At 33.1% G+C, this 24,824-nt stretch overlaps 4 protein-coding genes across 4 annotated transcripts; 1 reads left to right on the top strand and 3 right to left on the bottom strand.

Moving 5' to 3' along the window:
* Nucleotides 1–1,735: 1,735 nt before the first annotated feature.
* On the bottom strand, nucleotides 1,736–2,548 carry LOC106339083 (probable F-box protein At4g22060). The gene has a single exon (XM_013777903.1). It carries the CDS (start codon nucleotides 2,546–2,548, stop codon nucleotides 1,736–1,738), a length of 813 nt encoding a protein of 270 aa, XP_013633357.1.
* Nucleotides 2,549–5,187: 2,639 nt separating this feature from the next.
* Nucleotides 5,188–5,931, bottom strand: LOC106339677. The gene is made up of 2 exons (XM_013778529.1): nucleotides 5,615–5,931; nucleotides 5,188–5,491 (listed from the first exon to the last, which is right to left on the bottom strand). The coding sequence occupies exons 1-2, from the start codon at nucleotides 5,891–5,893 to the stop codon at nucleotides 5,270–5,272; spliced, it is 501 nt and encodes a 166-aa protein (XP_013633983.1). The 5' UTR covers nucleotides 5,894–5,931; the 3' UTR covers nucleotides 5,188–5,269.
* A 6,139-nt stretch (nucleotides 5,932–12,070) lies between these two features.
* Nucleotides 12,071–16,595, top strand: LOC106342203 (probable leucine-rich repeat receptor-like protein kinase At2g33170). The gene is made up of 3 exons (XM_013781068.1): nucleotides 12,071–12,556; nucleotides 12,700–15,669; nucleotides 16,083–16,595. Exons 2-3 carry the CDS (start codon nucleotides 12,720–12,722, stop codon nucleotides 16,466–16,468), a joined length of 3,336 nt encoding a protein of 1,111 aa, XP_013636522.1. The 5' UTR covers nucleotides 12,071–12,556; nucleotides 12,700–12,719; the 3' UTR covers nucleotides 16,469–16,595.
* Nucleotides 16,596–18,107: 1,512 nt separating this feature from the next.
* LOC106341035 (exopolygalacturonase) lies at nucleotides 18,108–19,928 on the bottom strand. Its single transcript, XM_013779853.1, has 2 exons — nucleotides 19,156–19,928; nucleotides 18,108–18,699 (listed from the first exon to the last, which is right to left on the bottom strand). The coding sequence occupies exons 1-2, from the start codon at nucleotides 19,902–19,904 to the stop codon at nucleotides 18,210–18,212; spliced, it is 1,239 nt and encodes a 412-aa protein (XP_013635307.1). The 5' UTR covers nucleotides 19,905–19,928; the 3' UTR covers nucleotides 18,108–18,209.
* Nucleotides 19,929–24,824: the final 4,896 nt, after the last annotated feature.

The following is a 24,824-nucleotide window of genomic DNA, read 5'->3' as shown; positions in this document are numbered from 1 at the left end:
TTTTTTAGCTCATTGTGGAGAGAAAGTGAGATATATGTTGTGTTTAGTTCACAAGAATGGAAAAAGAAGAAGGGTAAATCGATTTTGGGAGCATTAAGAGCTTCAAATTGGTTGTTCATGGTGGTTGTGGTATTGATGACAATGGCAATCTTGTAATTACTTGAAGATGATGAGGGTGAGAGAGTAAAGATGTCATTTTCGAAAAAAAAAAATTGGTGGCATTTTCGTAAATTATATGAACTTGTGGGGTGAATAGGGCAAAACCAATTTTCAAAAAAAAAAAGAGGTTAGTTTTGTGTTTGACTTTAAGCTGTAAGTCAATTTTGCAAAAAAACCCTAAAAATAATGGGTTTTCTTTGTAGTGTTGTGGTGAATCATTAACTTTTATGCCTCCAATACTTTTATGGTTATAATATTGAACCTATACACTATGGCATAATGTTATTCTTTGAACTTTTACTTTTTTCTATTTAGAACATCTACATCTACACGATAGTTATAATGTTGGCAATCTCTAAATTGTTTTTCGTGTCTCTTGTTTTCCTAATTATTATTTTTAATTCCTATCTATAAACAGGTGAACTTGAAATTTGATCCACCTATAACCTAATAAAATTGAAACCAAATAGTTATGTGAAGTCACCGGATGAATTGCCGAGTAGATAGATCTGATCCGGACGCGGCTGTTGCTCCGCGGCGATACAGACTCTGTCTAAAACAAAATAACATAATGCATATATTATAATGTAACTAACAATAATAGTAGATAGTTAATGTAACTAAATAGCATAGTAATATATAATGCTTATGTGGTGTCTCGGTATTATGGAATTTGATTCGATTATATTACTATATTTGAAGAAAAAAAGATTTTAACATTACATAAAACATTGTAAATGTTATAAAAAATTTGGTATTACATATATACTATAATTTTTAGTAGTGATATGTGCATGTAATGTTATACTCTTTGCTATGTGTATCCACAAACTTCATGTCTTTTATATAGCACCAAATAACCACAACTTAGTTAGTAATTATTAGTAATATTTTTTTTTTAATTTTATTTCTTCGGATAGCTACGGATACTCTTGTGACTATCCTAACTACGAATTATATTGTGGTCAGTTGTGGGTATTTACTTCCACAAGTTACATTGTAGCTATTTGTAACTTTTTATCTTCGAATACCCGCAAAATATATTTTGTAGCTAAATAACCACAAAAAGCTACATAATAGCCACAATTTCCTGCCGTGGCAATTTTTTGGAAATTTTGTAGCTATATTTTTCTTGCCACAATATGTTTATATCTCTAATATTTGATAGCCCAGGCAACTACGAAATCTCCCTTTCTCTCGTTTATACACAAAACAGCTGTCTTTCAGAGCCTGAAATCGTCCCAAGTTAAAAGAAACTTAGAGCCTGAAATCGTCCCAAGAGAGTATCCAAATACGTCCTGTCGTATGAATCTACGACTAATGAAGGAAGATTGGTTGTTTCACGAGTAAACACGATTAAGAGATGAAAACCTACAGCATGATTTACTATTATACTGCTGCTGTAATTAGTGAGACACTAGATGGACCAGGACAAGTCGATGCCACGAATATTTGTGTGGTAGCCTTAAGATTTGATAGCACAAGCTTTGACCAATCATTGTTTCTTGAATACTATTGAAGCTTCTATTCTATTAATTTAGAGTATTATTGTTTTCTACTGATAAAAGATTGTTATTTAAATTTTGAATGGAGTCTCAACGCATTTGTTCTTGTGGATCTGCTGGTGTCTCTGGACAGCTCCAAACAGATTGATCTTCGAAAATAAACTGCTGTCACCTGCAGAGGTCATAAACATCTCCGTCAGAAGTGCGAGAGAATGGAGCTTGGCGCAACCCACCACCCCGATCACAAAGCCAAATATAATCTTCACGCTGTGCCTACAGCCCATCCTGCAGGAGAAATTGAACCCACTCCTAGCGTACATCATATACCAGAGACCTATGGACCAGATGACTGTGTAACGTTTGGTTCTCTCGTCCACCCATAAAACCGCGTTTGTCTTGTTTACAGCGTTTCTTGTGGTTACTGACGATTTATTTATTATGAAGTTGGTGTCTCGGCGTCTCTCAACACGTAGCCTTCCTTTGTGCGACTCAAACGGCGGAAGTTTGATTCTCTCGCGTGTGAAAACATTCAAAACGTATAAACTTGAACGTAGGTCTAACATTAAGAGCCAGCCTCCGCAAGTTGCGATACACCGGTGAGTACCAAAGTCATTGCCGAGATTCTGCAATCTGTAAAACTTACATTTACCGGTGAGTCGAGAAGTGCAACAGTCCGACACTAGACATGAACCGCACTTTGATCTTCCGTCAGGGAAGATTATCACCCACGGAGACCTTTCCTGTACTGAAGTGATTCGTTTGCAAACTGCGTACCAATTCTTGCAAACGGTTCGAGCTCTAACATAAGTAATGATGTCCAAACCCTCCAGAATCAATTGTAGAACGTCATAGTGAAGGTCCGACCAGTTTAGCTTGTTCGACATTGAGACTTGCCTCGACGAGTTGGTAAATCATGTTTTTATAATGATTGTTAAGTTCCTTGTCCAAAGAATGTTAGGAAACGTTAGAAAAGTTTTACTTTTACCACTCCTTGTCAAACTATGTTTCACTATATAGTAATGAGAGCTTGAACCATTCAATAGTGTTTGAGAACCATTAGAAAATTTTAAACCCTAAATCATACATTAAAAACTAAATTTTAATAACACTAAACCATAAATCCTAAACACTAAACCCTAAACCCTTTGGTAAACTCTGAACCTTTGGATAAATCATAAACTCTAGGGTTTAATTTTAAATATTTTTGATTTAGAGTTTATGATTTATCCAAGGGTTCAGAGTTTATCCAAGGGTTTAGGGTTTAGTGATTAGGGTTTAGGGTTTAGTATTATTAAGATTTAGTTTTTAATGTATGATTTAGGGTTTAAAACTTTCCAATGGTTTACGGTTTATCCAAGATTTAAGGTTTATAATTTAGGGTTTGAAGTTTAGGATTTAGTGTATAGGATTTAGTATTTTGCTAACAGTTTAACAATTTATTTTTTTTTTGTAACTATTTTTATGTATTTTTATTGTTTTATTTTAAAAATATAATCTTATTTGAAAATTCAATTTTTTTTTATTTTTTAAAAGATATCAAATATCAAATATTAAATACTCAAACACTATTGATTGGTGAATGTAGAGGTTGAACCCAAGAATTTCTCTATAGTAATTATCCATGGGTATTATTTTTTTAATGTATAAAAATATTGCCAGACTTGGGCAAAAACCTAAAAGCCGACCACGAACAGAAAAACACAAGTCCGTATGCAATCCCAGCTATGCAATTCGAGTTGTAAAAATATTGGAATGGATTATGTAATATGGTATAAAATCTACATGTTGGACAACCAGAATTATTATTAACTGAACTTGAATGGATAATCCAAAAAATTTGAAGATCTGAATTAACCTAAAAAACTCTTAAAACCTTAGGTCCAAAAATCTGAATTAACAATGGTCCAAAATACTTGTTTTCAAGTAATGATGTTTAGAAGCACAAACCCCAAACTAGAGGTATCCAAGAAACCATAGTTGACTTTGGTCTGAGATAGTAATGAAGTCTTTGAAAATCTACCAAATGGAGCACAAACACCAGTAGAGGCATCCAAGAAACCATTGTTGACTTTGGTCTGAGAAACCTATGAACTGCAAAGTCTATAAATCTGTAGAGACATATACAATTAGTTAAAAGAAAAATGAATCTTTCATTTATTTTTCTGTATCTTATATTTTCTTTGAATGTTGAGTCAAATGAAGTTCAGTGTCATAAAAACACCGTAGCTGTTCAAAACAACCTTACACTTAGCCGTAGTATTCTCAAAGTCCATTGCGAATCCAGAGACGATGATCTAGGCGAGCTTTTTCTGAGATTTCAAGACGCTGCATATACTTTCAGTTTTCATGACAATTTGGTTATTCAGACAAGATTCAAATGTATCTTGTGGAAGGGGGCTAATCTTGAATATCATAAAACCTTTATGGCATATGAAGAAGGTGCGTTTCGTAAATGTGGCCTGTTATACTCATGGGAAGCAAAAGATGATGGTATTTATTTATCAAAAAACGGCGAGCCGATGAAGCTCATGTACGATTGGGATATATAAAAATTAAAGTTCTATTATTCTAGCTACTAAGTTTTATATCATCTTGCGAGATAGCTATGTTTCATCTTTCTTGGTGCTTGAATAAACACCAAAATGGATTATAAATAAGCATGCTTTCTTTCGAATTATCTGGTTATAAATCATGTTTGTAATTTTTTTTTTTAATATGTATACAATAATCATGTTTGAATAGGCACAAAGATGGATTATAAGATTCTAAGAAGTATGCCTTTCCTCGTTGTAAGATAAAAACACAACCTAATTTTTGGGTGGGATATATAGCCCACGGATAGACATTCTCCCGGCCGGATATTCAAATGAGCTGTAAACAATAAGCCTATATCCATATGGCCATATATAGAGTTAATAATTTTGCACTAGCCGAGAATGGATCCTTGGCCTGGACCAATATCTCGACTCCTCTATCTTTGACAGATCCTCTTTTTGTAACTCCATGACCAAAAATCAACATCTCGTTTCCCAAAGAGAGCGGACCCTGGATTATGTATCCACAGACTTTTAAAGACTTGTGCCAAGTATTATTATGCATTTACGGGTATTATTATTTTTTAATGTTTAAAAATATTGCTAGGCTTCGGCGAAAACACAAACCAAAAAAATATTGAAGTATGTAGGATGGTATAAAATATACATGTTGGAGTACCCGGAGTGTTATCAACCGGATTTGAATGGGTGATCCAAAAAATTTGAAGATCTGAATTGACTGAAAAACTTTTAATATCCGGAAAACGATTAGTTTGAAAACTTAGATCCAAAAATCTGAATTAATATCCGAAATAAATATTCAAAATCTAAATAAGAATTGCAAATACTCAATTTTATGTTTAGTTGATATGATATCTAAAAGTTCTGAATCCAAACTGAACTCAGAAATAAGTTTGGATCTAAAATAGATATTGCTGATCTTTTGGACTTCTAGAAACCATGTACTTTTTCTAATATATGACCAAATCTTAAACAGCTCATAAACAATCGTCGTCATCGTCACATTAAGCAACAAATAAAAGATGGATACTAGTTCTCAAGTAATGAAGTTTAGAAATTTGCAGGACTATCATCGAGTTGCTTCTCATCTTCAATCTCAACTTCAAGAATCTCAGGGATCCTCTGTTTCAAGTAGTTTCCGATCCGAGCTAGAACCATTGCACGTGTGTGCCAAAACTTGCCCCGTAGACTTATCTTAACGAACGGTCCGTCTAGTTCGACTAACTCAACTTGTCCTGTTATCCCAACCGATAAATCGAAGAGTTGTGCAAGCTGGTATTATTACAAAACCGGTTCTTAGATTGAATACTTGGTATTGTAAACCGGTTCTAAATCTCTCCCGTACCAAATCAAGAACTATGGAAACGGTAAGAGAGAAAAAAAAAAATAGCGTACCTCGACGCGAGCTTCGGATAGGACCAGACGGATATTATCCTCCGTTAAGTCCAGTGGCGGAAGTGAAACTCCGCCGCCGGAAACTGCCTTCACCGTCGTTAGTGTTCTTGCTCTTGGTGTCTCCGCTAAGATCATTCCTTCGTACGTCAGCTTTGTCATTCTAACATTCCTGAACCGTAGAGCAAGTACACTCCGGTTAACTGCTGACTTTCCGGTTTCACGTGATGCAAAATCCGGCCGAGGAGTACGGTGGTGGTACGGAAACGCCACCACTTCCATGGCCAACTGTATGCAAATCTTGTCTAACTGGTAAGGACTTGTTGGCTTTGATAAGTTGAAGGTGACGTGGCGAAACGTCAACCGTGTGTTTTCACTTCAATCAAGATCAGCAATATTGGCTTATTGGATACAAAATATTTATGGGCCGTTGGGTAGTTGATCAAAAGCCCATAAGGAGAAATAGAATCTGTAGATAAATGGTGGTGTCATCATTGACAATTCACATGGATACAACTTGCAAGCTTACAAATGGTGAACTGGAAAAAATGGGAGATGAGGTGACATGGACATGTGTGGGCCTTCATTATCCACCGTCTCTTCCGTTTACCCGCTTGTCGAATCCTACAAAGAGACGTACGATAGCGTACACGTGAATATATGAAACGTGTGTATTAATGTAAGAATATACGCACATACTATGGTATATAATACATGTATTATCATGTATATATACTAGTATTGGGTTTGAGAACGAGATGATTTTGCACGCATTGATTATTGAATGGAGCCAACTACTTTGGTCTCAAACTTATCGTTTTTAAACCGTCTCCAATAGTATTTTGAAGAAAAACATAAAAAAAATATTTAAAAAAGAAAAGACTTTCTCCAATAGTACTATTCATATATTCATTTTGATGAATAGTCTAACATCAAATTTGAACAAATATTATTCACAAACTCATTTTAATTTGATGCTGGACTTTTTCATTTACAAATTGATCATTACATTTTTACATCGTTTTGGTTATACTTGAAAATATAAATATATGTGTTTTGTATTTTAAGAATATGTTTTTAATGAAAAAAATGAAAGAACCCATTGGAATAAATCTCGTACTCATTTTGAATGAAAAATAAAGATATTCATTGGACATGCCGATACCAAACCGTGGGAGACTTGGGTTTAAAATAGCAATGAAGAAGTTATGGTAACTTTTTTTGAACATTTTTATGGTAACTTATATCTTAATAAAAACCATTATATAAAAGTTTTCTTAGTCGATTCACAAAAGATCGTGCAAAATTATATACAAGTGTGTTTAATTTACCCTTAATTTAATATTAGATCAAAGTTTTGACTAGAAACGAGAACGCATAGATATATATATGCATGGATCAAACCATTCTACATTTTCAGATAATAACGAAACGCAAAGCATATCAGTTTAATAATTGTCACTTTCAATAATAATAATGTTTATTTGAAATGTACTTAAAATTGGTGTTGATATACATCTAACCCATATGTCATCTCATTTTTATAGAAAAATCACGACTTGTCTGAATGTATGTGTATGCATTAGAAAAACCTGGGTGATCAGTGATGCTTTCATAAGAAAATATAATAAACCAATTAAAAGCTAAACTTATTGACGCCTGTTGAGTCAAAGCTTGGCAGATCTAAAACCCGAGGGCTTCTAAGTAACTCCGTTTTTAATAATTTTGAAAAATAATCCAAATATATGGCTTAATTAATCATATGGTTTAATTAATAACTTCCAGTGTGCGCTCTCTTTAAACTAATAGAGAAAGACATTTAAAACATTTGATTAGTCTTATCTTTTCTTCGATTCTCTTCGTTTTTTAACATCACCTTGATTGTTTTTAGTGGTAGATATAGTTTTGGGTTCGATTCCTTTTAGGTGCAACTTATTATTGTGAAAGTCTCCTAACCTAGTAATTAATGGTTTTATAGATTTTTATATATGCAATTTTTATATATTATAAAATGGAAAATTTATCAGAAATTTCAGAATGTTTTTTATTGAATATCAAATTTATTAATAAAAAAATTCAGAATTTGTAGATGTAGTCATTTATTGTGGTCGTGTGATGTGGAAAACTTTGTTCATCGAATTGTACATGCAAAATTAATCGCTAATAAATTAATCGCTAATCTAATTATTAAGGAAAAAGTTATATAGTGGAGTCACTGTCCCGGAAATTTCATTGATATTGCGTATATTGAAAATAGTAAATTATCATTTATAATATAAATATTATAATGATGTAATGAACCAGTGTTAAAAATTGTTTTTAGTGGACATTAAAAATTTGCATTGTTATTATTAAATTTTGCAAAAATACAACGCTGCGTAATCCTTGGACTCTTGCATTGAAAACAAGTTTTGTTTAGTGAATTTTATTGCTCGAGATTTGATACCATTTAAGTGTTATCTTGGGATTGATGCATATGTGAGATTATTTTAGTACTATATACGAATGCCTCCATCACAACTACAAGTCTACAAGGGTCTATGAAATTACTCCAGACTATGAAATTACTCCAGACATGCATGCAGCTAAATTTCAAATATATATAATCAGCTTGGATTTATTTTAACTTGTAAAACTACGACGCGTTAAACCCAACTCGACTCAACCTGCGTCAATTTATTTATTCGAAACTACCTGATATATTATTGCTTGTGGTTTAGAAATTAGAATCGGAGTTGGTTTCATTAGAAACAGTTGGAGTTGGTCTTTTTTAAGTCAAATGTAACATTGGTTTAATATCAATTAAGCAGCTTAATCTAAGATGACCCAACCTGATGTTCTTTTATAACGGTATAAGGAAACAAAACATTGCTCATTTCTTCACTTCAAATATCGTTTTTTCATGTTTTCGTAAAGTTACCTAGTAGATTTGTAGGGAAGACGTCTGACCGAGATTAGAGTTTTCATTCAATTGTATGAATTTGTTAGTTCATGTATGCATTCTATTCTTTAAAAGGATTAATACGTTTTACCTTATAAAGACGTTTTGAATTCGATTATTGTTGGAATTAGATTAAGATGTCACAAGGCATTGAGATGAAAGGTTTGGAGGTGAATATCCAATGCAAGATCCGCAACGAAATAAAGATTTTAATGTAGTGAAATTTGAATCGTTTATCTGTTTATTCATATGGGTTGTAATAAAGACATTTTGTAGTATTATTTGATTTCTAAGATCAGGCCATATATAAACAACTATGACACGAGTTATATATATCATGGATCTCATTAAACATTTATATTAAATATAAAACATTTTCATAGCTATCTCATTATAACAACTGATGTTTAATAATATAAAAGTTAGGTACTAAGATTTTGGTAAGAAAACTGGAAAGCAAACGATTTTACACCAAAATATTCCATTCCTAACTTGTCGAAGTGGCCAATTCAACTCAAAAGAATCAGAATTATTTAATAGAAGAGAAGATGAAGACGAATAAGAGTAAGAGAAGCGTGACCAATGTAGCAAGTAGCCTCCTATGGTGCATCACAGTGATGAAAACGCAATTTAAGTTTGATGCCATCAGTTATCTTTGCCGAACATTTTAAATAATGTCAAATATCACCTAACTAGATTTGAAAACTTTATTGGATATACATGTAGCTGTAGTAGTGGCTATAAACCTACTAAAAAAATGTCTTATGTCCAATAAAATTAAATTTTACAAAATAAAATTATAGCAACTCATCAAATGCACAAACGTTAATTTAATTTAAAATGGTTACTACTGGAATTAATTGTTGAAAAACCATTGTTCATTCTGGATTTAATTTTTTTAATGGTTTATTTTATTTGTATATAAAACAATCTATTTCCGGATGTTTCGATTTAGACTTTAAATCAATGATGACTGTTTGACCTTAGAAGGCATAGTAGCTCTTCAATTGTTAGTCTGGCCCTGAAATCTATTGATTTAAAGTCCAGGGACTAGGGAGTATTGGAATCTATAATTCACAAAAGATACTTACCAGGGACTAGGGAGATCCATATTAACCATTATCCATATACTCCACTTATCCAAAGTATCATGAACGTAACCACTTGGTTTTGTTAATATGTTTCACATGTTTTTATTTTGCCGCCTTAATCTTGTTCTAACCAGTGGGTGGAATCTAAAAATTATAGTGTACAAAGTTATTTTATTATACGTATATTTTATTTGAAAATGTTATCGAAAAAGATTATCGAGGTCCCAGTTCGAGTGCAAAGGCGCTTTTCTGTTCTTATAGTTTAATCATTGCGTGGCAAGCAACATGAACCTCCTAATGTGTCTTTACCAACAAAACTAGGAGTGTTCAATCCAGATATCTGTTCGGTTTAGGTTCGGTTTTTTCGGTTTTCAGTATTTCGGTTAGTAAAATATAACTACCATTCTAAATCCATATTTACTTCGGTTCGGTTCGGTTTATATACCGTCCGTTTTCGGTTTAATCGGTTTTATACCAAAAAACATAATTATTTAGTTTGAGATCATATTATATGAATTTTAGAGTCATATTGTCAACACAATCATTTATTAAAAATATATTACATGTTCAAATAAATGAAAAAAAAAAAAAAATGCTTTTACCATCAAATAAAATAATCAAATCTATAACTAAAATCAAAGCTTCAAATTTTGAAAATAAAAATATGAAACAAAACAGAAACATGAAAGAAAAGTTTTTTCACTTTTCCATATTTAGTGTTCATTAAAGTCATGTTTTTTCAATCGAACACGAAACTCTGTTTGTTTACATATAAGAAAAAAGTTGCGAAAATTTTTCATTAATTATTGTCCATCAAATTTATAATCTTCATATTAATTTAGTGAAGACTAAAATAAAACAAAAAGATCAAAAAAAGACTTAGAAAATAAGATGTCTGAATTGCGATGTATTGTTATTTAATTATAGTTCAAGTGTTTTACAAATTAAGGTTCTTTATTACTATAAAATTATGGTAATAGTTATTAACACAAATTTAACTTATGTAACAAATAGATTTTCATATATTATTATAAAATAGATACATATTTACATGTTTCTACTTTTAATCGGTTTTGTTCGGTTTATTCGGTTTAATCGGTTATATACCAAACCATATCCAAATCCTACGGTTTTTATAAAATTATATTCATCCGGTTTATATGGTATATACCAAAACCAAACTATATTGTCTATTTTGGTTCGGTACGGTTCGATTTTACCATATTGAACAGCCCTAACAAATCATCCTAATGTTTATTATAACCAATTTCTAGCGTATTTAATGTTTGTCACATTTTAAAATTATAATATACAGTTTTAAAAAAGGTTATAATTTAAATCCAAAAATAGTGTTAGAAAATTCATATTAAGTTTGAGTTTCAATAAATTATGATTCTTACACAACTAATGGTCGTTTTTATTAGTCACCATGGTTAATGATCTTTTTTTTACCATAGTTAATGGTCTCTTAGCTCGAACTCTAAAGTTTCACAATTTCAATTCAGAAATACATTTTTTATTTTATTTTGTTATATAAATTTTGTAGAGTAGCAACTCCGTTGACAAAATAAAACCTTAATTTTTATCTTTCCAGGGAAAATAAAAAATCAAATATTTTTATTTATCCCACAGTAAAAAGAAAATCCAAATTTTAATTTTCTTGACAAAAACAAAGTAGGAGTATAAAAGAAAAACTTCAGAAAGTCCACATCGACCGGTGATGGGTGAGTTATTCAGCGCCTTTCCATTCAATAGTTTACTCACGATCACCACATGGGACCCATATTCCCCAGTCACATCACATTGTCCTTAATACGGCACCGTAATCAGAACAATATATTATGAAGACTTTAAGCATTTTAAGCATTTAAAGCAAATCTGCTTGGTCAATTCACAATTTTAATTCATGGCTAAATCACTTTAACTCAAAGCAATGTTCCCAAGAATATTCATTTTATTTTTATTTTAATTAGAATAATCAGCATTTTAAACTATACATTATTTTAAAAATAAATATATTAGAAGAGAATTTTCTTGAATTACTCGATCAATTAAATGAGTTATATAGATCAGTCAATGTATGACTTTTGACTAATTTCTTTGAATTTCCAAAGTTTAATTATATCAGTACATCTCACATTGTATGCAGATGATCACAAATGGATGCTAATTATATGAACTGGAAAACTTCCTAGATTTTATATTCTTTAAACATGTTACATGTTTGGTTTAGATAACCATAACCCAAAATGTCACGATCGGTAAATCTAGAAAAGCTTTATTCCATGGAAATTTTTTGTTGTGGAAAAAAATATTTTTAAAAAATCTATCACTTTCCCTGGCCTGTAAAAGCTTGCCACTTTCTACTTTTTTCCACAACTTCTTTTTCAATTAGAAAATTGATGTTCTTGGCACTGAACAAAATGGACAAAGAAAAAAAGCTGAAAAAACCCACAAGGCACAAGCTTCTACTATTAAAGATAGATAGAGAGAGAGAGAGAAGCTGTAATAGCAAACACAGTAGAGAGAGAGAGAGAGAGAGAAGGCATGCTTGTCGGCCATAAGAGCTTCAAGCCAAAGCAAAACTTGCTTATACTTTCCATAATAATCAAAAATCCTTATTGGAATATACACTCATCGATTCTCATCACTATCTCTTTTTCTAGCTTCTCTTTTTAATTCTTGGGATCGTGGGAGCTATCTATAAAGTTTTATTGGATTTAAAAGCTCCTTTATTTATTTTCTCACCTTTTTGTGGGTTTTCTGATTCTGCTTGATTCCCAGATCAAAGATGATCTCTTTTTGATTCCCACAACATCAAATGAGATCTCTCTCTCTCTCTCTGAGAGTTTTAATTTGAGGAATCAAAAAGACAAAAGCTGAGAGAGAGATATTCTAAAACCCTTTACACAAGTAAGAAAAGTCATTTCATTTCTTAAAAGATTCCTTTTTTTGTTCTCCTGTTGCAAAATCATAGATCTAAGCTGTAGGGTTAATGCTCTGTTTCTTTTGGATTAAAAAGATTTGATTTCTACTGTGAATCTATGTGGTTGCAGGTGCTGAGTTTTTTTTATCAATGAGGATTAAGACAGAACCACAACCAATGTTTGGTGGAGTTTTGTTTCTTCTAACACTTGTGGTCTGGACATCAGAATGTCTGAACAGAGATGGTCAGTTTCTATTGGAGCTGAAGAACAGAGGATTTCAAGATTCATTCAACCGTCTGCACAGCTGGAACGGCATTGACGAGACGCCGTGTAACTGGATAGGTGTGAACTGCAGCAACAATCTAACGGTGACATCTCTTGATCTGAACTCCATGAACCTCACTGGTGTATTAGCCCCAAGCATTGGCGGTTTGGTTAACTTGGTCTACCTTAACCTCGCTTACAACGAGTTAACCGGAGACATTCCTAAGGAGATTGGGAACTGTTCTAATCTAGAAGTTATGTTTCTGAACAACAACCAGTTCGGTGGTTCTATACCTGTCGAGATCAAGAACTTGTCTGCTCTCAGAAGCTTCAACATTTGCAACAACAAGCTCTCCGGTCCTCTGCCTGAAGAGATTGGCGATTTACATAATCTAGAAGAGCTTGTGGCTTATACCAACAACTTGACCGGTCCACTGCCTCGTTCTATAGGGAGACTCACCAAGCTGACTACGTTTCGCGCAGGGCAAAACGAGTTCTCTGGAGAGCTTCCTAACGAGATTGGTCAATGCCTCAACTTGAAGCTGCTCGGCCTCGCGCAGAATCTCATCTCCGGAGAGCTTCCCAAGGAGATTGGGAAGCTTGTTAAACTCCAGGAGGTGATTCTCTGGCAGAACAAGTTCTCAGGGTCGATTCCTAAAGAGATTGGGAACCTCACAAGGCTTGAGATACTTGCGTTATACGTTAACTCGTTCGTTGGACCGATACCTTCAGAGATTGGTAACATGAAGTCGTTGAAGAAGCTTTATCTCTACCAAAACCAGCTGAATGGGACTATCCCAAGGGAGATTGGGAACCTTACGAGAGCGATGGAGATCGATTTTTCGGAGAATATGTTGACCGGTGAGATCCCAGTTGAGCTGAGCAAGATCAGTGAGCTGAAGCTGTTGTATTTGTTTCAGAACAAGTTAACCGGAACCATACCGAACGAGCTTAGCAGCTTGAAGAATCTCGCGAAGCTTGATCTCTCAATTAACTCCTTAACCGGTCCTATACCGTCCGGTTTCGAGAAACTCACTTCGATGCGTCAGCTTCAGCTCTTCCACAACTCCCTCAGCGGCGTGATCCCTCCGGGTCTCGGCATGTACAGTCCTCTATGGGTTGTTGACTTCTCGGAGAATCAGCTCTCAGGGAAGATACCGCCTTCTATCTGTAACCAATCGAATCTCATCTTATTGAATCTCGGTTCAAACCGGATATTCGGAGAAATCCCGCCGGGTGTCCTGACCTGCAAACCGCTCCAGCAGCTTAGAGTAGTTGGGAACCGACTAACCGGTCGCTTCCCAACAGATTTATGCAAGCTTGTTAATCTCTCGGCTATAGAGCTGGATCAAAACCGGTTTAGCGGACCGTTACCTGCTAAGATAGAGATTTGCCAGAAGCTTCAAAGGCTTCACCTCGCAGCTAACCGGTTCTCCTCAAGCCTACCTAAAGAAATCAGCAAACTCTCCAACTTAGTCACTTTCAACGTCTCCTCAAACTCTCTAACAGGACCTATCCCTTCGGAGATCTCCAACTGCAAGATGCTTCAGCGACTTGACCTGAGCCGGAACAGTTTCGTCGGTCATTTACCATGCGAGCTAGGAAGCTTACATCAGCTAGAGATCCTCAGACTCAACGACAATAGATTATCCGGCAACATACCGTATACCATCGGTAACCTCACGCATCTAACGGAGCTCCAGATGGGAGGAAACTTGTTTTCAGGGAGCATACCGCCTCAGCTAGGCTCGCTATCAAGTCTCCAAATCGCGATGAACTTGAGCTACAACGACTTCAGCGGCGAGATACCGCCCGAGCTCGGGAATCTTTATCTACTTATGTACCTTTCTCTTAACAACAACCACTTGAGCGGCGAGATTCCAACGACGTTCGAGAACTTATCGAGCTTACTAGGCTGCAACTTCTCGTACAACAACTTGACCGGACCGCTTCCGCTCACGCCGCTCTTTCAAAACATGACTCTAACTAGCTTCCTCGGAGATAAAGGACTCTGCGGCGGGCATTTGAGAAACTGCGACTCTAACCTCTCTTCTTGGAGTAACCTTTCCCCTCTCAGATCAGGCTCCGCGCGTCGCCGGAGGATCATTGTCATCTTGTCTTCCGTCGTCGGCGGTGTATCTCTTTTCCTCATAGCTATCGTGGTTCATTTCCTTAGACAACACCCTGTGGAGACTAAACCTCCTTACGTGTGCGACAAGGAACCGTTTTTCGAAGAATCTGACATCTACTTCGTCCCGAAAGAACGGTTCACCGTTAAAGACATTCTCGAGGCGACGAAGGGGTTCCACGAAAGCTACATTATAGGTAAAGGAGCGTGCGGGACGGTGTACAAAGCGGTTATGCCGTCGGGTAAAACCATCGCGGTTAAAAAGCTCGGATCGAATAGAGAAGGCGGTAATAATAACAATACGGATAATAGTTTCCGCGCGGAGATTCTTACGCTAGGAAAGATCAGGCACAGGAACATTGTGAGGCTGTACAGTTTCTGTTACCACCAGTGCTCGAACTCGAATCTCTTGCTGTACGAGTACATGTCTCGAGGAAGCTTGGGTGAGATTCTGCACGGAGGGAAGTCGTATGGTCTTGACTGGCCGACTCGGTTTGGGATCGCGCTCGGTGCGGCGGAAGGGCTTGCTTACTTGCATCATGATTGTAAACCGAGGATCATTCACCGTGACATCAAGTCTAACAACATTTTGCTTGATGAGAACTTTGAAGCTCATGTCGGAGATTTTGGTTTGGCTAAGGTCATTGACATGCCAGTGTCCAAATCTGTCTCAGCCGTCGCTGGTTCATATGGTTACATTGCTCCCGGTATGTTCCTACCGTTTAGACATTTATATTCCGAGTTAACTAATCTCAAAACCGGTTTGTTCCTACAGTTTAGAGATTTAGATTCTGAATTGACCGTGGCTAATCTCAAAACCGGTTTGGTTTTACGGCTTAGAGAATTGGTTAACCGGGTTTAATCTCAAAACCGGTATTTTTTTACTGTTTAGACATTTAGATTCTTAGTCAACTGGGATTAATCTCAAAACATGTATTATCTTACTGTTTAGACATTTAGATTCTGAATTAACGGATGTTAATCTCAAAACGTTAATGATCTTACGGTTTAGACAATTAGATTCTGGGATAACCGGTAATATCAAACAAGTATGTTCTTACGGTTTAGATATTTAGATTAACCGGACTTAACCTCAAAACCGGTTTATTTTGTTTTGCAGAGTATGCATACACAATGAAAGTAACGGAGAAATGCGATATCTACAGCTTCGGAGTTGTACTTCTTGAGTTGTTAACCGGAAAGACTCCGGTTCAACAGATTGACCAAGGTGGAGATCTTGCCACGTGGACAAGAAACCATATCAGAGATCATTCGTTGACATGTGAGATACTGGATCCTTATTTAACAAAGGTAGAAGACGATGTGATTCTTGCTCACATGATCACGGTTACGAAAATTGCTGTGCTCTGTACTAAAGCTTCGCCGTCTGATCGACCTACGATGAGGGAAGTAGTGTTGATGCTGATAGAGTCGGGAGAACGTGCCGGGAAAGTGATTGTGTCCGCCACGTGCGGCGATTTACCTCCACCGGTGCAGTCGTGTTAACTTACTTGGTTTCTGTATAGATTAAATATGATTTGTATAGTCACTATAGAAGAAAGAAAGCATGAGCATACGTATAAATCATTCCTAGTTGGTTGAAAACTTGAAATAATATTAGAATTTTTTTGTTTGTCTGCAACGCAACAGAAACAATTCAAGATAAAAATTGTTGTTGATGAAAAGTAAAAATAAAAGAGAAATTTCCTAGATAGACCTAAAAAAGTTTTTGTCACAAATATAGACCTAAAAAATAAAAATGACCAAAATAAATTTAAATGTTTTATTAAAAGAAATAAATATATACTTATATCAAAAAAAACTTAAATAGGGTGTAGAGTTTAAAATTTAAGGTTTAGGGTTTAGAGTTGAGGAGTGGAGTTTTGGAGACAGGATTTCAAAATTTTAAAAATAAATAAAATTTAAATTTTCAAAATAAAAAAATGCTATTTTGATCATTTTATTTTTTGGAGTCTATTTTTGTGACAAAAACTTAAAAATGTAAATTTGAGAGAATTGTCCAAAATAAAATTTACATTTATTAGTCAGACTTTCCACATTCACAGATAATCTCCTCTTGATGTCAACATTTCAAACTCTTATGGGATTTATGGGATTCGGTCAACAAGAATATATTTTAAAAAATTGAATTTCAAATTGTAGAGTTACTACAAATATTTATATGGAAAAAGGAAGAAAAAGAAATCTAGATTTAGCAAGAAACTTTTGTGAATAGAACTAAATAAAATTAGACATAGAAAAAAAGATTTTATGTTCTAGTTTTGCTCCACTATAGAATCAACTACTTCTGGAATGAAATCAAACAGCAAGAAACAAATACAAATTCCATGTTTTAAATGAGTTTATTCGTTGAGTATAATAGTATATCATGTAATTTAAATGTAATCCGCCAAAATAATATCGGTGAAAATTTATAAATTACACTACTCATAACTAAAAAAATACTAATATATTAAGGTGAATAGTTACAATACTTTACATGACACAAAATATAACATAATTATATATTTGAAAAAGTCTGTCAAGATACAAAGTATAGCATGCAAGAAACCGTAAACACTTTAAGAACAACCTTATTAGTTAGATACTCACTAAGTATCTCACTATTATATGATAGTGTTAGTTTAAGTAAAAATATGCTAAGAAACTAATCTAAATTTATTAAGTCCAATGGTGAGATAGTTACTAAATATCTCATCTTTTATATTTTAATTTTATTGTAATTTAATATAGTTCAATTGCATTTATATGTAGTATTAATATTTGATTTTAACTTATGCATAATGGATCTTGTTAGATAGAAAAATTAATATTATGATTTATAAGAAAAAAATAAGAATGATATTAATTAAAGACATATAGATGATTTAATTAAGTTTTTAAGTCTTGGTGTATTGACATTTATTTTTATAGCTTTTAAGTCTTAGACCCTATCACATACTTGCATTTTGCATTAGAGTTTTATATCGTAAATTTTCAAATTTGAAGTATGAAATTTTACTGTACAAAATTTCAAATTTTTAACGTTGCTTTAGGAGTATGCAAAATTTCATATCTGAAGTCGCTTGACATCACAATTTTTTTTTCTTTTTCTTTTTTAACTATTATTAATTTATTTGGAGTTTATTAAGTTTTAGATTAGCTTCAGTATTAGATCGAGGATAACCTGTATACGAAATATTACAATCTAAAAATCCAAACCTAACACAGGACTAGTTTTAGATCATCAAATCCGGCAACCACCAGGCACGATCTTCCCATGAACCGAACCAGCAACGTTCTCACACGTAGCCGTGACTGACCCGTCGCGTCCTTTGTACACCAAGTTGATGTCTGAGAGCTCAACACCTTGACAAGGAAACGTTTTGCTACACTGCATCATCAAAGCCGCTTGAGTCGCCGACGTTCCCCAAATGCTGGTATACTTCACGTCTTTGATCTGAACATGAGAATTATACTTTCCAGGACTGTCGCATAGATTGTGTGGACAATACTGCTGGTCGATGACGATGGGGTTTCGAACATTGATCATTTGGATATCCTCGAACAAAAATTTCGAAACCGAAGTCTCCGAGGCCGACTTAGCCCATGTTTTGATCCTTAAACCGTTCATTGTACCCTTGAGTACAGAGTTTCTTACGGTTATGCCCTCAATGCTCTTCTCATCTTTGAATCTCCCAATGCTCCCGACACTAATCCCGTGCCCTGGTCCGCACCTGGTGTTGGAAGATATCAGAACATCAATATGTATTGAATCCACATAAAATATTAGAGACCAACGCAAATCTATACTTAATACAAAAGAGAGAATATTTTAATATATTTTTAAAGCGTTTAATTACGGTCTAAAATTTTCTTGAACGTTCATATATCTTATGTTTAAGAGCATGATAGTCGGTAAAAACGTTTTTGGGTTTTGAAATTTTTTTGTTTGTTTTTGTTTTGTGATTTTTTTAAAAAAATTAAAAATAAATCAATTGCGTGCCGCCACGTGTCTGTGGAGTCTGCAAACAGTACAACAAACCCCTGTGAAACGTTTCTTATTTGGCGACTTTGAAGCACGGTTTTTACAAAAAGGTGGTGGAGCCCACGCGTAACAACCCTCCTCCTACCACCGATAATCATGCTCTAAGATAATTAGTTATACATATGTTGTGTTACTTAAGATATACCTGACATTAGAGATATCCAAGTTGGTGGTTCCGTCAAGAATTGCGACACAATCGTCACCGGTTCCGATACTGACGTTGAAAATATGCATATCCTTAGACCTCCCGATCTTGATTCCGTCAGTGTTAGGGCTATCTTCGGGAGCGGTGATTTTGACGCCGGTAATGTTAAAATTCTCGACTGCGTATAAGTTGAAGTGTCCCATTTTGCTGTTGATCGATCTTAGACCGTTAACCCTCGCGGATCTAACGAAAGAAAACCCAATGTTCATAGCTAGAGCACGACAGTTAGGGTTTTTGTCACAATCATTGAGATGGCGCCAAGAGTAAGATCCTTGACCGTCAAGTATTCCCCCTCCGTTAACGGTGAGGTTATCGACGTAACGGAAAGCGAGCCATTCTGCTCGTTTGTCGGCGTAAAGGATCCGAGGAGCCAACAACGTTCCTTTGATTGTAAAAGTAATATGACGTTTGCAAGGACCAGAGAACATTATTTGATCGAGATAGAATGTTCCGGCGGGAATATAGACCGTTGATCTTCCACCACTCCATTCACAAGCTTCGTTCCACGCTTTTGTAAACGCAAGAGCATTGTATGTGTTTGTTTTGCCGTCGCCACGAGCACCGTAGTTTCTGACGTCGAAGACCTTTTGTCCATCGTGAAATGCATTAGTCTGAGCACTTGAGATGACGAGGAAGAAGTAAAAGAGAAAGAGAGAAGAGATACAAAGGATGAGAAACCTAGATGCCATCGATCAGACTTCTTCTTTATTTCTTAACTTTTGGATTAGTTGAAGCAAACTGAAGTGTTTGAGCTTCTTATTTATAGAGCAACAAAATTAGAGGATTACATTAAACGTTAATAGTAAATATATATAGGGGGAACACAATCTATTACTTCCTTACATATAGAAAAAAAATATGATTAGAAGATAGAGCAAGATCTTATCAAGATGGAATGATGATATTTTGAGTGAATAGTAATTGAATATATGATAATGTTGATGGTTATGACTTATGACTATGTATATGTGCAACATTAAGAGCATCTTTGTAGGGATCTTAATGAATATCTGGAAATAAAAAATATAAAAAATATATAAAGTGGAAGAGAGAGGCAAGGCAAATGTTCTTTTTGAACTTTTCAGATATCTTCTAGATACCCATTTAGCTAGTGTACGTTGGTTAACTTTTTTAAAATTCAATAAAACTATATTAAAAAAATTATTTTGTGGCTGAGTAATTCGTGATGACTATATAAGTGTGCTCTTACACATTTACAGTATACAAGTTATAGCTACACGTGGAACTGTTAGTACATGCCTAATTAGGCATCTCCGAAAAGACACCAAAATATCAAATTTTGTGTAATTTCATCTCCAACAAAACACCAAAATTGATATCATCCCACCAAAATTGGTGTAACCTTATTCATCGTACTATATCTTTAAAATATTAATTTCATTATATTTTATTTAATAATATAGTTCAGTTATTATCAAATTTGTAAATAAACATAAATATATTATATTATTTGTATTTTTAATTTATTTTCACATAATTAAAAGAATTAATTTTTTTCCAAAATAAATCACTAAATAACTATTATCATTCATCACTTATAAATAATAACAATATATATAATAACCTAAATGTGATAAAATAACTATTTATAAATTACATATAATAAAACATAAAATATTTAAACTGAAAATATTAAATAATATATAATATTAATTTTGATGTAAAATTTGGTGTTAATTATGACACAAAAATAACAAATTTGGTGTGATTTCAACATAAAATTTGGTGTCATTGTTGGAGATCTGATGGTATTAAATCTTTTATTCAACAATTGAATTACTATAATGAGCATGTTGAAAAAGAAAATTTGATAAGTAAATTATTTGGTGATGAAAAAATTCAACATATTGAATAAGAAGAAGCGGAGACCACCGAGCTACATGTCACTTTCTATAAATTTTGGATATTTTCATATCATCTTAACTATTTAAAACCAACATATACTCTTATTATAAATTAAATAATTTATTTTTATTTTTTAGAAAATTTTATTATTATATATTCTTTATACATAGAAACTAGCTTTGTTTAATTTGGAAAAAAAAAATTAATTATTAATTAGTAAAATAAGGTGTTAATTTTTACTAAACAAAATCATTGTATTGTATAAAAGTTGAATATGTGTTTAATGATGAGGTAGAATAAATAGAATATGACGTGGAGTGTTACTATCTAAAGATTTTTGATATTTTTCCTACCTTCCTAATGATTTAAAATCAACTATACTATTATAAATTAAATAATTTATTTTTATACCAATTTTTTTCTCTATAAATAAATATTATGTTGATTTAATTTGGTATAGCAAACAATAAAATAAAAATAATAATTTGAATATAACAAAGGTAATTATTAATTAGTAAAATAAAGTGTTTAATTTTATTAAAGAAAACTATTGTAGTGGTTAAAATTGAATGTGGGTTATATCATTAGGTGGATGAAAGATAAGATGATATGGAATGTTAAAAGATGAAAATTGGATGTTGAATCTCAAAACCATTTGGATGATTCAGAATACGAGCCTGCACATTCGCACATGCATATAGATTATTTACTAAAATTTAAATTATTTTAAAATACATATAACACGTATATATATATATATATATCTAATATTTATATTTTTACTTATTCAACTTTGTATTTTATTTCATTTGTCTCATGCATTTATTAACTCTTTTTATTATACACACAATTTGCGAGATATATTACATATGTATATGTAAGAAATATAATGTCAAATAGTCTGAAAACTTCTCAAAATAAAAAAAAAATATTTTAAGAAATTTTAAGAAATGTCTTTCTCAAGCGCTTCTCCATTTCTTGGTTTATGAAACACGCTTTCTCAGGTGAAGAGTTTGGAATCTACTAAATGGGTACGTCATTCAGAAATTTAAGAAGTATGAAATTGTGCATCATTTAGAAATTAAAAGAAGCATGTGAAAAATGTGTTGTTCAAAAATTAAAGAGGCATGTAAAATGGTGTGTCAAAGAAAGACAAGTTATTTGCTAAAGCAATTTGCTCTCTCTCTCTCTCTCACACACACACACACACAAACACTATTTCTCAAGCGGAGGGTTAAAATCTACTAAAAGGGTGCGTCTTTTGAAAATTAAAAGAGACATTTGAAAGGGTGCTTCGTTCAGAAATTAAAAGAGACATATGAAAAGATGTGTCTGTGAGAAATTAAAAAAAGGTGTGTAATAAGATGAGTCGGAGAAGGATACATTCTATGCTAAAACAATATGATGATCTCTCTCTTCTCTCAAGCGCTCTTCTGGTTTCTTCTTCGTTTCCAAAACACTCATTCTCAAGGGGGGAGTGTTATAATCTAATAAAGGGTGTGTCATTTAGAAATTAAAATAGGAGTGTAAGAGGATGCGTTGTTCAAAAATTAAAAAGTCATGTGAAAGAGTTCGTCATTTAGAAATTAAAAAGACGGGTAAAGGGTGAATAATTCAGAAAATAAATAGGACATGTAAAAGGTTGCGTCGGAGAAAGAAATGCCTTTTGCTAAAACAATTCGATGATGCTAGATCTTATAAAAGAAGATGTTGTATGTTTGATTACAAAACTATGATAAAGTTAATAACTAGATTTAGTTTTTTTTCCTATAAAAATGATAATATCAGCGTAAAACCAAATAAGTTTGCTATTATAGTATATATATATATATATAGACGACATGGTCTTTTGAGATTATGTAAATTACTTAAACGGAAGATACTTATATCTGTTACGTAACAATCAGCCAAAATATGGTTAATTAACGCTTCATACAATAATCAAGAATTCAAGTGTCACAAGATAGTTACAAGAAACCTATCTACTTATATACAGTCAGTTAAACAAAATCTTTATTTGACATGGAAAACAAATCTGATTTAATAAAACATATTGTCAAACAAGTGATTAAGAGCATGATAATCGGGGTTAAACTCGTTTTGGGTTTCTAAAATTTTTTATTTTATTTTTGTTTTATCTGATTAAAAAAAATTAAAAACGGAACCAGTCGCGGGCCGCCACGTGTCGTGGGCCCGCAAAATAGTGTAAAAACGGACCGAAACCGTTCCTTATCTCTCGACTTATGAAACCAGTTTTTATCAAAAGCGCGAGGTCTACTCCTTAAGAAACGTGTTACTATACCGCGTTAAAGATGCTCTAAGGTATTGATATACAACCAACAACATTCCCCTTCAAAGATTCATATTAACATAACATCAAGCTCTTTTACTATTAACTTTTGTTAAATGAAATAAATACTGGAATTATAAACATGTGTTCTATTCTTTGGTGTTTTGTCACCGACTCGGTGAAGACATGTAACTTTTTTAAGAAATGAGAGAAACATATGACAAGATCTAGCTAGTAGACAAAAAACTATGAAATTCTGGACTGGTAAAGATAACATACGAAATCAATGCTTTTGAGAAAGTAATATATTTTTATTCTAAGTAACTCTACACAAAAAGTAAATCAAAAAGGCACAATGGTGATGGGAGGTACGAAGAAACCATATATAAATTTGTTAATCTATCATGAAAAGGTTCAACTATTAATCTTATGAGAAAAAACAACTTTTATTGTGAAAAGGTTCAATAGTCAATCTTCTGAAAAATGCAACTCTTCATAGTATGTAGACTTTTTCCTAAGTGAATCTGCAACGTTATATTATGGATCTCAAATGAAATAGCTATAGTTAGATTAGAGATTAAGAACAAACACGACCGCTAATTTTTTTTCGTATTAAAATTATGACATACTCCAATAAACAGTTAGTTTAAAAAGGACAGTGGTAAAGGAAAGGATGAAAAGACTATAGATATATTATCAAAGGGTCTAATGTTTAATCTTCTAAAAGTATGCAACTTTCTATTGTGAAAGGGTTCAATCCAAGTTAATTTTATGAAAAGATACAATTCTTCAATGAATGAACATGTGTTTTGCTTAAGTGAATGACTAAAAAGATACAACTCTTCAATAAATGCACGTGTCTCTTGCTTAAGTGAATGATTTTTTTAAAGATTTCTATTATGAAAGGGTCTCAATGGTTAATCTTCTGAAAATATACAACTTTCTATTGTGAAATGATTCAGTGAAAGGGTTAAATAGTTAAATTTCTGAAAAGATACAACTTTATGAAAATGTCTTTTGCTCGTGAAATATGAAAACATAATCAAGATTTTAAATGAAATTGTAGCTATTAGATTAAAAGTTAGGAACAAACTCCACCCTTAAAATTGAGTTTTTTTTTATATAAAAAAAAGATAACATCAACGTTTAGATAAAATTGGTATACCTTTTTTTAAAATGAATTTTATTTAGTATTGTAGTAGAAATTGTGTTTAAAAAAAAAAGCGTTAGATTTATTTTTAGTATTTGTAGTAGATTTTGGAGTACTTAGTTATTGTCCCCCTACAATCTGAAACATAGAGTTTAGTGCCTTTCATTTTTATATAGAAAATTTTTCTCACGTGATTAAAATTTTCTAAATCCATCACTGCAAGAACCTTATGCATAAATGTATAACTGGTATCTATATTACTCTTTAACTTTCTTTTAGTTCTTGCATAAGCAAATTCAGTTT

This window comes from Brassica oleracea, chromosome C4 (assembly GCF_000695525.1).
Source record: "Brassica oleracea var. oleracea cultivar TO1000 chromosome C4, BOL, whole genome shotgun sequence".
Taxonomy (NCBI): Eukaryota; Viridiplantae; Streptophyta; class Magnoliopsida; order Brassicales; family Brassicaceae; genus Brassica; species Brassica oleracea.
Note: the sequence above shows the minus strand (reverse complement) of the source record. Positions and strands in the feature narration are given on the sequence as shown.

Coding starts and splice junctions, on each gene's coding strand:
- LOC106339083 (XM_013777903.1), bottom strand. CDS start 2,548: ATGTCGAACAAGCTAAACTGGTCGGACCTTCACTATGACGTTCTACAA.
- LOC106341035 (XM_013779853.1), bottom strand. CDS start 19,904: ATGGCATCTAGGTTTCTCATCCTTTGTATCTCTTCTCTCTTTCTCTTT. Junction 18,700..19,155: donor TTGGATATCTCTAATGTCAG/GTATATCTTAAG, acceptor TTCCAACACCAG/GTGCGGACCAGGGCACGGGA.
- LOC106342203 (XM_013781068.1), top strand. CDS start 12,720: ATGAGGATTAAGACAGAACCACAACCAATGTTTGGTGGAGTTTTGTTT. Junction 15,670..16,082: donor ATATGGTTACATTGCTCCCG/GTATGTTCCTAC, acceptor TTTGTTTTGCAG/AGTATGCATACACAATGAAA.
- LOC106339677 (XM_013778529.1), bottom strand. CDS start 5,893: ATGGAAGTGGTGGCGTTTCCGTACCACCACCGTACTCCTCGGCCGGAT. Junction 5,492..5,614: donor TATCCGAAGCTCGCGTCGAG/GTACGCTATTTT, acceptor TAATAATACCAG/CTTGCACAACTCTTCGATTT.